The 13461-nt window shown below is 37.8% G+C and overlaps 3 protein-coding genes across 3 annotated transcripts; all 3 read left to right on the top strand.

Moving 5' to 3' along the window:
- Positions 1-327: 327 nt before the first annotated feature.
- Positions 328-4737, top strand: LOC139455274 (uncharacterized protein 6-like). The gene is made up of 5 exons (XM_071236826.1): positions 328-399; positions 1623-1790; positions 2946-3059; positions 3953-4109; positions 4566-4737. The coding sequence occupies exons 1-5, from the start codon at positions 328-330 to the stop codon at positions 4682-4684; spliced, it is 630 nt and encodes a 209-aa protein (XP_071092927.1). The 3' UTR covers positions 4685-4737.
- A 3980-nt stretch (positions 4738-8717) lies between these two features.
- LOC139455273 (uncharacterized) lies at positions 8718-9611 on the top strand. The gene has a single exon (XM_071236825.1). The coding sequence runs from the start codon at positions 8748-8750 to the stop codon at positions 9609-9611; it is 864 nt and encodes a 287-aa protein (XP_071092926.1). The 5' UTR covers positions 8718-8747.
- Positions 9612-12105: 2494 nt separating this feature from the next.
- LOC139455272 (uncharacterized) lies at positions 12106-13119 on the top strand. Its single transcript, XM_071236824.1, has one exon. The coding sequence runs from the start codon at positions 12106-12108 to the stop codon at positions 13117-13119; it is 1014 nt and encodes a 337-aa protein (XP_071092925.1).
- Positions 13120-13461: the final 342 nt, after the last annotated feature.

Below are 13461 nucleotides of genomic sequence, written 5' to 3'. Positions count from 1 at the left end.
AGCAAGATTCAGGGTTCCGTTATGTTTAGCATATGTTTTTTCCCCCAACATACGCTGAACATACGATGAGCCGTGCTAATTCCTGTAGGTTAAAATATAGACCAGTTGTCGTTAAAAATAAGACATGGGAATTATTTCAAATGATATTCTTGTTGTTTTATTCGCTCTTGTCTGTCACATTTCCAATGACATTCGTGACAAGGACTAAATCAGTGACGCATTTAAACAATATAAAAGAGCAGTCCATGTTGTGTCACATCAGCTGACATCGACAACCACTTGAGAAGTTCTGATTTTATCTACCGGTTGGCAAAACGCTTGGACATCATGAGTTACTTCCCCTGCCTCGCGGTATTCGTGAGTCTGGTGGCAAATGGTTGTACACAGTGGCCGGGACAGGTAAGTCTTAGCGTGCTAGATAATGCAGAGTATACAGAAGGAGGTGAGGTGAAATGGGGTTTAACGACGCGTCCAAGATTATTGCAATTATATAGCGTGTGTGTGCTCACTGAGATACCATACCGCAGTTTAACATGAATACTCCGCTCAGACACAGTTTACTGACCGACCAGTCCTTGGTTTAGCCCATTTAATGCCGAGGGCCAGACAGGGTCACAACAAGTATCCTTTTTTAACGTTGTTTGGTAAGTCGCGGTCGGGGATTGAACCCCGGACCTTCCGCTCTTTGGGCGGACGCTCTACCACTAGACCACGGAGGCGGTCGTATACTGAAGGATTTTTTTGGTTTGTTGTTTAACGCCGCACTGAGCAATATTCCAGCTATATGACGGCGGTCTGTAAATAATCGAGTCAGGACCAGACAATCCAGTGATTAATATCATGAGCATGTCCTCGTGACGGCGTGTTTAGCTTGCCTGTCACAGACACGACTATATACAGAGTGCTGTGGGTATGGCTGTTTATATCCCAAAGAATTGTTATATCTGTCCAAAAATGTGTAAATTACGTGAAACATTATCACCTAAATTTTCATCCGCTCTGAAACATCTGTCCAGATTTATTGAACATTTAAATACATTCATTATGTTGAAGTGGCTAAATCACTTATTGGTCGCTGTATGGCTGAAATAATGCCGATGCGTCGTTAAATTGTAACTCACTCACTCATTTAAGCATGTTACTATCTTCATCCTCATTGAATACATAGTATATGTTGTATAGAGAGAGAGCGTGATAAAAGTGGAAAAAGCCCTGAGGCTTGCCGAGGCGATTTTCCACTTTTATCAACGAGTGTTGATATATTTGATATCAAAAGACACGAGGGTGAGATTTTATTAATCATCCAACATCACTCTTCCAACTTTTACAGTTTGTGGACATTAATAAGCAGTGTCTTAAGTGTAAAAAGTACTTCTAACAGCTTCAGTACCAGAGCTATTAGTGATAACCAATGACATCACAATGGTCTGCAAAGCATTGTGATGCCATTTCATTGCAGCGATATCTACAATGTAGATATCGCTTGATCTCACCCAAACGCAATCTCCGGTGGGAGTCAGTTTTGGGTGATAAACTCTTGTAGCACCGTTGGTGGTTATTCGGAGAAATAAACTGATGACAACAGTGTAAACTAACACTTACGTAAAATAACCTTGTTTCAGAAAAGCTCCATAAGGGCGGAGTGGTTGCGGGTAGTCAGCGACTCGCTTGAAGTCAAACAGAGTGCGTACATATGGAATGCTGATTCCGGCATCAGCTTTAGCTCCAGAAGCAGTGACCTGGTCGGAACTGGCATCGCTAGGAGCCGCACCTACACAGATTACAGCAGTGTAAGGCGTTGGTTTTAATTACCAAAAATTCAAAGATGTGAAATAAGATTAAATACATAAAAGTTTTTGTTGTTGTTTGTATTCTTACCAACGATTCTTTTAACTCATTTAAGTGATTCCAAACTTCAATATGAAACAGTAAGGGAAGGGAATCAAGCCTTTGACGTTTTTCCAAAACATTTTTTGTTGATTCCTTTTTTTTTTACTTCCACTGTTATGTGTCGAATTCAAAATTAAAACAATACGCTAACACAGAAATCTATGCGTAAAAGTATTCAATGTAAAACCAACAAACAATAAGGAAATGACATACAATTGTATATTAAAATTAAATAGGTTTACAAATCAATACAAATTCCTACAAAGTTATTACAATGGCCGTACACATTAGAGTGGCAGTACAAAGATCAATGGCAGTAGAATTACAATGGCAGCATTTAATACAATAGTGGTGGTGAAAGCAGAAATTCAGTGATGATAATATTTGGCTAGTAGCAACAGGGGTCAAGCTTACAAAATAGATATCCAGGCTAAAAATACTATCTTCAGACAACAGCTGATCTTGATGTAATATGACATGTAATGTCAGATGATAGAGACATTCTCGTGCCCCATAATATTGTCTAAAAACCTCCTGGAAGGTTCTGTTCTATGCTAGATTACCCCAGATGTTGTAACTCCAAAAAGCGTCTAAATATAGTAACTTCCACACCACTGCTTACATTAAATAGTGTCACATTCCAGACAACCAATTATTGTCAAAACATAATGCTATGAACTTCTGCTGAATCGCAGCGGAAACAATATAATACAACACTGATTAACAATAAATTACACTGCAGTATAACACCACGAACTGACAATACGTTTAGTAGATCACTGAAAGAAAAAAATTATTTGCTATTCTGAATTTGGATCAGAGGGCGCGGCGTGTCCTGATTTCGTGAAGAATATCCCCAGTTCAATTCTTGTCGTATGAGCCAACCAGTGAAGATTAACTGTTATTTGCTTCGTTGTGTATCGTTTCACTCGATCATTAATGCTGCTGGAATATACTGTCACGGTCACAACCATATGTTCACTCATTGAATGTGACACGTCTCTTCCAATCCCTAATCTGTAGGTAAACATCTTCTGTTTGTTATTTATTTTCAGGCTATGGTCGCAACAAAGCTTCGAGGGGATGTTGGTAGAACGTGCTTCCTTCTCGACGTCACCCCTGCCCTTATCGGTACCTTCAGTGCAACAAGCACCGCTTTGCAGGCGCTTGTAAGTAATAGCCACACTCGGATACAGCTTTGTGGAAAAGTGTTTGGGTGGGGCAGATGGTGGGGATGAGTAGCAGCGGTTTGGCAAAGGGGCTGCGTTTAAAATAAAATAGGTGTGAGGGTGAAACATTAGTCACTTGTTTTTGCAAACATGTCAACAAATGATTTAGTTCGATGTTCTTTTATGCTTCAGAAAGAAGGCCCCCACATCTGAAATATGTTACACATAACTCACTCACTCACTCACTCACTCACTCGTGATGGAACGGGTGGTGATGTTCAATGTCAAGGTTTCATTGTGGGTCTTCGTATTGTCTGGTCTAGTTTATTTTCAGGCCTCTGTTGTATACCGTATTCGACGTAGTAAGCGCCCAGGGCGCTCTCAAAATTAGAAATTGGGGCTCTCATTAGAATATTATTTTGGTGAAAAAAACAGAGTTAAAAGATAAATTTCGTGGTTTATGCTGACAGTCTGAACTGTTTATATACGACAGATATATTTTTCCAGAATGTAATTGCCCATAATTAAGGGTGCATATAACACACGAGGGCGTATTATACACGAGTAAATAAGTCTTGTATACATTGATCAATCGGAAGGGATGCTAATTGGGATTGTTCACTTGTCATATATTAGCAAATATCGCCTTGGGCGCTTATTAGAGCGGGGCGCTTATTACGTCCAATACGGTAGCTGAAATATAGTGCGGCGTTAACTGTAACGCACACTGTCAAGTATTTCCTGACTTAAAAAGTTGTGTTTATAATGTTGTGTTCGTCACAACATGTTATCTACAGCAGATACCTTTAAGCCTTGCTTCTGAAGACAGATAAGTGAACTGTCTTAACGAACATTATTGTGGTATATAATCTTTACTACTTTCATAATTTCAGAAATTGTTAAACACGACTGTGGAGAAAAGCTACCAGACAGATGGAGCTATCATGGACGCAGCCAGTCAAAGTGCTTTCGATTTGAAACATCCCTTCATTCAAAAGAAGTGTTCCGACAGAAGAAACAACTACGTGGCGACCACCGAAATGGCCGCAGGTAATAGTGTTTTGTCTTATTTATTTAGTATACTTTATTTTCCTGTGAAGCATCGATTTTGTAAGTGCGTCAAGATATTCACGTGTGATGGTTGAGATTCTTGCAGATGAATTTGTGGCTGCTGCTGATTCTTTATGATGTTGATGAATACTTGAAAAGATGATGATGTGGATTATTGTAGGGGCTTATTATGTCGATTTACTGACTTTTATTCACTTTTATTGGTGTTTAATGATAATGATGATTGTTACTGATGGTGGTGTTTATTGACTATAATGATTGTTGGTGATGATGTTGCTGTTGTTGATGGATATGTTTAATGATAATGATGATCGTTAATTAGGATGTTGTTGATGAAGATGTTCAATGATAATGATGATTGTTGATGACGATGTTGTTGTTGATGAATCTGTTTAATGATAATGATGAATGTTGATGATGATGTCCACTTTTCAGGAGCCCCTCCCCCAGCTGCAAGTGATAAGTTCACTTTTTTCACCTCGTGGGGGACTGTGCATCTCTACATCCTTCGGTCAACTGGTCTTGTGACAACCACCACTGCCACCCCTCCTTAAACGCTGTCCACAGCATCGTGTATGTCTTCAGAATAAAGTAATGTGATCGCTCAGCTCTGTGTATTTCTTTTGTACTTTTATGTGATACGAGGCAGTGCCTGAGCCAATTTGTTTTACATTTGACAAAGTATATATAATACAAAGGCAGTTAGAGGAATAAGAGAGGCGTGAGATGGGTGACTGAGTGACTGAGTAATGCATCAACCATAACAACAAACTTGTAACTCCAATACTTTGATTTTAAACCAGACAACAAAACAAATGAAAGTGTTTGACTGCTTGCCCAGGATTGAATATTCTTGCTACTACTCACTCTAGTGAAGAAAACCTTGTAACCTTGATCAAACAACTTTTGATCGAGAGTAGTATGACGCTCTTTGAAATCTTAGTAGAAAGAGCATGATCGATTGCACCACAAAAGAGATGGTCGAATACTCTTTGACATAAAGGGAAAGTTGACCGTTGGAAAGTTGGGGTAATCCCTCTCGTCATACAGCCTTGTGGATAGATTTTTATCATCCTCAATCTATTAGCATAGATCTAAATATGAAACACGATGCCGTCTCACTGGTCTCCTTTATTTCTAGTTCAGGTTGGTAAATCAGTGGAAGGGAATTGGCACCTTGAAAGTAACTGAACGATATCAGATCATCGTTATACTTGCAGCTTAAGTTAAACTTCTTGGCCTAATCACCTTGGTTTAACTTTGCCAATCAGAGCAGAAATGCCGATTCATAGCATAGAGAAAATAACAGATCAGCAGGAAGGGGAGTACCCTTGGTGTCCATGGGGATGCCTACTTTTAGCTTAAATGTCTTACCTAGATATGCATAGATACATAGATAGATTTTATTTATGAGGAAATCCTGCATATCACATATTGTTTTCTCAGTAAACTTCAGATGGCATTTGCTTTCAATTTTGAAAAACTGTCCTGAACCTCTGAAGATAGATCTGCAACTGTATCTTTGGTCACGACTTTTAGTTAGGAAATGACTCACACAAAGTGAAAGTCAATTCTTATCATTTTTTTATCACATTTTGTTACCTCAAAGGATGCAGGCCTAGATCTATGCACAATTTTATTTAGTGCGTGTGACTTCATGTTTACACTGACAGCCATACAACAACCAGTTGTATCGAGGAATAAAATAGTTCCCCAAAGAGAGAGGTGACATTAGCGGATGTATGCACACATTGCTCTTCAGAAACATTTGACACAACACATTATTCAAATAATATCACCATTTGATGAGAAAGGTCTGTCAAGAGCTACGTCAGTAAATCAGTCAGAATGACAATGCAATACGTAATACATGTACATCAAGTACAAGATGTCAAAGTGGCCGACACGATAAACGTGACGGAAGAGATTTCGAGTGGTTTATGAACCTGTGGCGGTTACATGCTTTAGTCATCATTAAACAAATGGGCCGATCATTGAAAAGTGATTAAAATGTGTCAAATAGACACTAAGGTAAATTCATAGAACGAATCATGCATTTAAACCATCTGACGTTTCTCAATGAATATTAAAACGCTGAGTTCTAGACTAAAGGGTCCAAATGGTCAGAAAGATCGCTTCTGTGTGTATTTGAGCTAGGGACTTCCTCGGGGTTCCCCAAGGAATGTGTAAGTAGTCCGTCAGTGTTTACGTCATTTCAAGAACACGGTCTTGTAAAAAATAGACGTATGAACGCCAAATTGTGCCGTTCATACACTTATGTGTCATGTGACCGACCTCTCGTCCAATGGAGAAGCCGTATATCGTGTTAGCGTCGAATTAAAAGAACTATTTCTAAATGCCCCATGGGTTAAGGAAGAAAGATTTCCCTTTAGTTTGTCGAGTGGGATTAGAGGTGGACGCAGTTGAAGAATCAAACGGTTTCACAGAATTGAACCTGTTTTGTGCTGATATTGCAAAAGTGGTCCAGCAAATCTTGTGAGTTTATGGGATTCCACAATGCATTGGTTCCACTTGACTCAAATACTTTTTGTGAATATAAAAAAAACTTTTTTTATTGAGTTCAGTGTAATGGCTTATTTTTGAGACATGGATTTGGTGGTACATTTGCTGGACCCCGCAATATATCTCTCTGTACGGATTAAATGAAGCTTTGTTATCACGTTGTATACAGTGAGGTTGGGCGACATGGGGATGGATTGGTCAAAGCTGGTGCATGTGGTGATTATGCTTGGGCTATGTATTGAAACTGGTTTCAGTTATCAGTAGAGCTGTCATCAAACGTCTTCACATGTCACAGAAGAATGGTCTTGGCATCACACATGATAAATTTAATTTCCAATCCAGTGGTTTAAAGAGCTAGTCATATCGAAAGATTTCTAAAACTAAACTAAAATATATCCGTTATTATGTATTATTTGTTTTATTATGTGTTTTTAGAAGCACATAAACTCAGAACTACTTTCATTTCCCTTTAAGTTTTACGTGCATTGATGTTATGTTGGTGTAAAGATAATTAAAATAGGAAACACAACTTTGACACTATTATCGTATTTGACGCCCCGCTCTAATAACCGCCCACAGCGATATTTGCTGATATATTGGCTAGTGAACAATCCCTATTAGCACCCCTTCCGATTGATCAATGTACACAATTTATGGACTTATTTATTCGTGTATAATACGCACTCGTGTGTTATTTGCACCCATAATTATGGGCAATTAAATTCTGGAAAAATATATCTGTCGTATATAAAAAATTCAAGCTGTCAGCATAAACCACGAAATTGACGATCTTTCAACTCTGTATTTTCCCGCCAGAATAATATTCTTATAAGAGCCCCCTATTTCTAATTGTGAGAGCGCCCTGGGCGGTATGCCTTGGAAATGGTGTACTCTTCACCTTCAGGCTGCCACCTAAATGTTGTAACTTATCCCTGTGCCGAGTGTATTTGAGTGTGATTTTGAACAAAATTGGATTCCGTCATCGGAAGAAATGATCCATACTTATCCATATCGGTAGAAATGATCCATACTTATCCATATCATTAGAAATGGTCCATAGAGGTAGAAATCACCCATACGTTATCCTTATCGGTAGAAATTATCTTATACTTATCCATATCATTAGAAATAATCCGTACTTTATCCTTATCGGTAGAAATTATCCATACAGGGGAACATGGCCCAACGATAAATGTGAAGTTGTGCTGGCTCACTACTGATATTCCTTTCTGAGAAGTATTGTTCACAACATTATGTGCATCTACATTATATGTCTCTAAATTAGGTGTATCTACATTATGTGTACCTACATTATGTGTATCTACATTATTCATTTCTACATTACGTATATATACATTATATGTATCTATAATTATGTATTTACATTATGTGTATCTACATTATGTGTATCTACATTATGTATATCTTAATTATGTGTATCTTAATTATGTGTATCTCAATTATGTGTATCTATAATATATGTTTCTACATTATGTGTATCTAGAGTTATGTGTATCTAAATTATGTATATCTACATTATTTATATCTACATTATATGTATCTACATCATATAGGATTCACGTAGAAGAGTGTTACTTTGACATGATAACGCTGATTGACCAATCAAATTCAAGATATCCAAAGACATTGAGCGATGGCTTAGCCAAGGTAAAGCACGGACACGTTGAAGATCTGGCCCCGAGGTAATAAAAACAATTCGTGCTCAACTCAGTTTCATGCTCATGCTCAAGTTCGTACTCAGTTGAGATTTGTACTCAAACAGAGGTTATAAAACATCTTAAGTTTGATACACAGCTTGGGTTCGTAGCATGGGGACGTGTTTATTCGAGAGCTCTGATAGCCCTGATAGCTAACCGAGAAATTGAGACACGAACAAGATTGACATGTACAAACTGTAAGTCTACATTCAGACATTGTATAAATATATGCGAAAATCTTATTATTGATGTGCAGTGATGGAGGCGCATTTCGTCCAAAATCATTCACAACATCAGAATGCCAACACGGATTTTCAACCAGGCCATGTTGTCCAGTGTTGACAACGCAGAATGGATTAAAACCTTATTTGATCAAATGAGGCACTTGACTACCATGGTTCATTCCATAAACCAGAGGATGCAGTGTGTTGATAGCATTGACAGTAAATTAACTATGATTGACAATAAGCTGACATCTCTCGACATTACAATGATAGAGACAACACTTCGCGTTGATAAGCTTGAAGCCTGTGTGAGAGAGACTGCATCAGAAAACAAAAAGCTGAAACAACAGGTACGGGAGCTGACAGAACAGAGTACCGATGATCGGGACAGGTTGTCGAGAGATGTAGAAGACGTGTTTTATGACATAGACTCCATATACCAGGAACAGCGAGACCTGAAAGAATATGTCATTGACCTGAAAACACGCTCTATGAGAGATAATTTACTCTTTCACGGGATCCCGGAAATGCCTGGAGAAGAACCTAAAGAGGTAATTCAAGGTTTCTTAAAGAAAGAAATGAAGTGTGACACAGACATTCACCTCTTACGTGTACATAGGATTGGCCCTCACTTATCTAACAGACCACGTACTATAGTGGCAAAATTTGCAAATCCAGACGAACGGTGGGAAATCCTGACTAACACAAGACAGCTGAGAGAAACGCAATTCGGTGTTAGTGAACAGTTTCCTCAAGAGATTGTGCAGAGACGGAGATATCTACTCCCCATTTTCAAGGAAGCAAGGAGGCGTGGTTTGAAGTCTAACCTCACAGTAGACAGACTGTATATAGACGGGAGACGTGTGTACCCAGGAGACGACCCGTTTATAGATCTCACCCCACGAGACCCTCCCCCCAGCAGGAGATCATACGCGAGTGCCTTCGGTCGGTCAGACAACAGACAACCCAACAAGATGGCCAGGACTGAGGACACGGGAGAAAACAGGCCGCGGTAGGAGAATAACGGAGGTCAGCAAACCCGTGAGTCGCCTAACAGTGAAAACGTAACTTCCCACGAGAAACTTAAGATACTGTCTCTTAATGTGTGTGGGATTAGGACAAAGCTGTTGAACCCCGATTTTGTGAACGATGTGTCCAGATACGATATACTGTGTCAGACTGAAACTAAAACGTGTGATTTAGATGCTGTGAAAATCCCAGGATTCTCAGTTCATATGAATAACGGAACTAACGCACTGAACACACGTGTATCTGGCGGGATCATTGTAGCCATCAAAGAGACACTATTTGACAAGGTCAGCGTCATCGAAAAGATGCATGATATTGTTTTATGGTGTAAGATACCAAGTGATTTCCTGCATGTTAACGATGACCTTATCCTAGGAACTGTGTATATACCACCAGAGCAAAGTAGATTTCATTCACCGGAAATATTTACAACACTAGAAAATGATATCATTCGTATGTCAAACTGCTCACAGTACATGTGTATTGTTGGTGATATGAATTTTCGTACTAAAAATCTTCCGGATTTTATCATTTTGGACGAATATTTATGTGACAATGATATTATTGACGAGGAATTATTGTTTTCAAATGTACAACTTCTAGTTGACACCGGTGTAAATTTAGATAGAATATCAATGGATACTGAAACAAACTGTAACGGGTATAAACTCCTGGATTTATGTAAAAATAACGGGCTGTATATTGTGAATGGAAGATTAGGCAAAGACAAGGGTATTGGTAAACTGACATGCAGAAATGCCAGTGTTGTCGATTATTGTATTGCATCAGCAGAAACATTCCCATTATCAATAGATTTTGAGGTACATGTACAGGAGTTTGATCCGATCTCGTCCGATGTACACTGTGGCTTATCGTTAACGTTAGATTGTACAGCACAACAACTATCTCCAGTTATAGATGATGACAAGGATGTACATGTACATAAAGTTGTAAAAAGATGGGTTCCTGATAAAAGTGAAACATTTTTATGTAATATCGATAAGGTTGCCATTACCCATCAGTGTACAGAATTAGATGCATGTAAAGACCAAATAGAGCGAAATGACATTAACCAAATTGTAAATAAACCCTCTCAGACGCTGGTTACTGCGGCTGAAACTACTCCAGGTACTGTAAGAAATTCTAGACATTCTGTACATAAGCACAAGCATAAACCCTGGTTTGATGAAAAATGTAAATCATCACGTAGATTTTACCACAAGCGTAAACGTATATATGGAAGGACTAAAGACAGTAATAGCAAAGCTATGTACATTTCAGCTAGTAGAGCTTATAGTAAAACCCTAAAGAAGGCATTTAAGACATAGACAAATGTGTCCCAACAACTGAGGGAATGTAAGGATAGTAACCCTAAGAATTTTTGGGAAATTTTAAAATCATTTGAACCAAAGAAAACAGCAGAAAAAAATCAGTATTGACAATTTTTTTCAATTTTTTAAAGATCTTAATCAAAGTTCTGATGATAATGACGATGTTTTTGCCAATAACACAAATTACGATAATCATGATGATATCTTAGATTGTAGGATTACAGAAGAAGAAATTATGTCAGCTGTCCGTGCATTGAAGAACAATAAGGCTTGTGGGTTGGATGGTATTTACAATGAGTACATTAAAAGCTCTATTCATGTTATGATGCCGGTTTACGTAAGGCTTTTTAACCTCGTTTTTGACACTGGGGTTTTACCTGAAGCTTGGCTTGTTGGCAAAATAAAACCAATCTACAAAAACAAAGGAAACCAAGCTGACCCAGACAATTACAGAGGTATTTCTATCCTAAGCTGTTTAGGTAAATTGTTCACTACACTATTGAATAATCGTTTACAAGCTTACTCAGTTCAGACTAATCTGATAAGCGAAGCGCAAGCAGGATTTAGAAAAAAATACTCAACAATTGACAATATGTTTATTCTTAAAGCTCTCATTGATATCTATAGAAACCTTAATAAGAAGTTGTATTGTGTTTTCGTCGATTTTAGCAAAGCTTTCGATACAGTATGGAGGTGTGGTCTGTGGTCAAAAATGATAAAGTCTAATATCAAAGGAAAATGTTTTAATGTCATATATAATATATATCAAAATATCAAATCTTGTGTTACACACAATAACAAGGTGTCAGGTTTCTTCCCATGTCAAATTGGTGTAAGACAAGGTGAAAATTTGTCACCTTTCCTGTTTGCTTTGTACCTTAATGACCTTGAACAATTTTTATCTGAAAATGACTTTGAAGGACTGCATCATGTAAATAACCTTTTAATAGATTCACTTGAACTGTACATAAAACTTTTTCTCATTTTGTATGCCGACGATACTGTTTTAATGGCCGAAAGCCCAGAAGATTTAAGAAAGTGTCTCACTATATTTGAAGAATATTGTACTATCTGGAAACTTAAAGTCAATGTTGGCAAAACGAAAGTAGTTATTTTTGCCAAGCGCTCCACAAATAGAGTCTTCAAGTTTATGTTAAATGGCTCGTTTCTTCATGTTGTTAAAGAATATGTTTACCTTGGTATTTTATTTACAAACACTGGTAGATTCTGTAAGGCACTAAAGAGACTGACAGATCAGGCATCTAGAGCAATGTACGCTGTATTTCGTAAAATTAGAATATTAGAAATTCCTATTGACTGTCAACTGAAATTATTTGATCAACTTGTTCAGCCAGTATTGTTATATGGATCTGAGGTGTGGGGTTTTGAAAATACTGTTGTCATTGAACGTGTACATCTTAAATTTTGTAAATATATTCTCAAGTTAAAACAGTCAACACCCGATTACATGGTATATGGTGAACTAGGGAGGTATCCTCTCAGCATTTTCATTAAGATAAGAATGATTTCATATTGGTGCAAGCTAACATCATCACAAACTAGCCTTTCTAGTATAGTATATAAACTTATGTTTCAAATGTCCATTGCAAATCCAGATTACCATTTCCCACTATTAAAAGAAGTAAAATGCATTCTTCAAAATATAGGCTTTAATTACATTTGGCTGTCTCAAACCTTTATTAGTGTCGCATGGTTGAAACAAAATGTGAAACATGTTCTCATTGATAATTTTCTGCAAAGATGGCGAGAATCAAAGGAAAATTCATCTAAAGGTTACTATTATAACATGTTTAAAGAGTTACCATCTCTAGAACCTTATTTACTAGAACTACCAATCACCTTACGCATCTCTCTTGCTCGTTTTAGAACAGCAAATCATAGATTACCCATTGAAACAGGAAGATGGTATAATATTGTGAGAGAGGAAAGAAAATGTACATTGTGTAAAAATTTTATATGTGATGAAATGCACTTTTTATTAGAATGTCCAAAACTCTCAGAAATTAGAAACAAGTTTTTGCCTCAATACTACTGTATGTATCCTTCTGCCGTAAAATTCTCTCATTTGATGTCCATTACTTATAAGCCAACTCTATTAAAACTGGCAAGTTATATAAGATCATGTATGGAAATTTTCCACTGACATGTTTTCTTCATCGTATCTTTTTCCTGTGTCCAATTACATCTTTGTATCACTGCCGTGATTTACGAGAATAAACATCATTCATATTCAGGTGAGCACTACTCACGCTCGGCTTGAGCATGCTCAAAGTACTCTGTGTTTATGAAACAAGCGACAATTTGGAACTCTTCCGTCGAGAAAGGTAAGAAAACAACCCGGATGTTGTCGTCCGATTATTTCCAATGGCAACGAAGAGCGTGCCCGAGTCAAGAAGGCGGTCACAGGCGGAGGAAGTGTGTCTTGTCCAGGAGGTGATCCAACGAGAACAACTTCTGTTTGCAGAAATAAAAGGAAGTGGTGTGT

Source organism: Haliotis cracherodii, unplaced genomic scaffold (assembly GCF_022045235.1).
Source record: "Haliotis cracherodii isolate W230 unplaced genomic scaffold, xgHalCrac1.p SCAF_11, whole genome shotgun sequence".
Lineage (NCBI taxonomy): Eukaryota > Metazoa > Mollusca > Gastropoda > Lepetellida > Haliotidae > Haliotis > Haliotis cracherodii.
The sequence above is the reverse complement of the archived record's forward strand: the minus strand, read 5'-3'. Positions and strand labels throughout refer to the sequence as shown.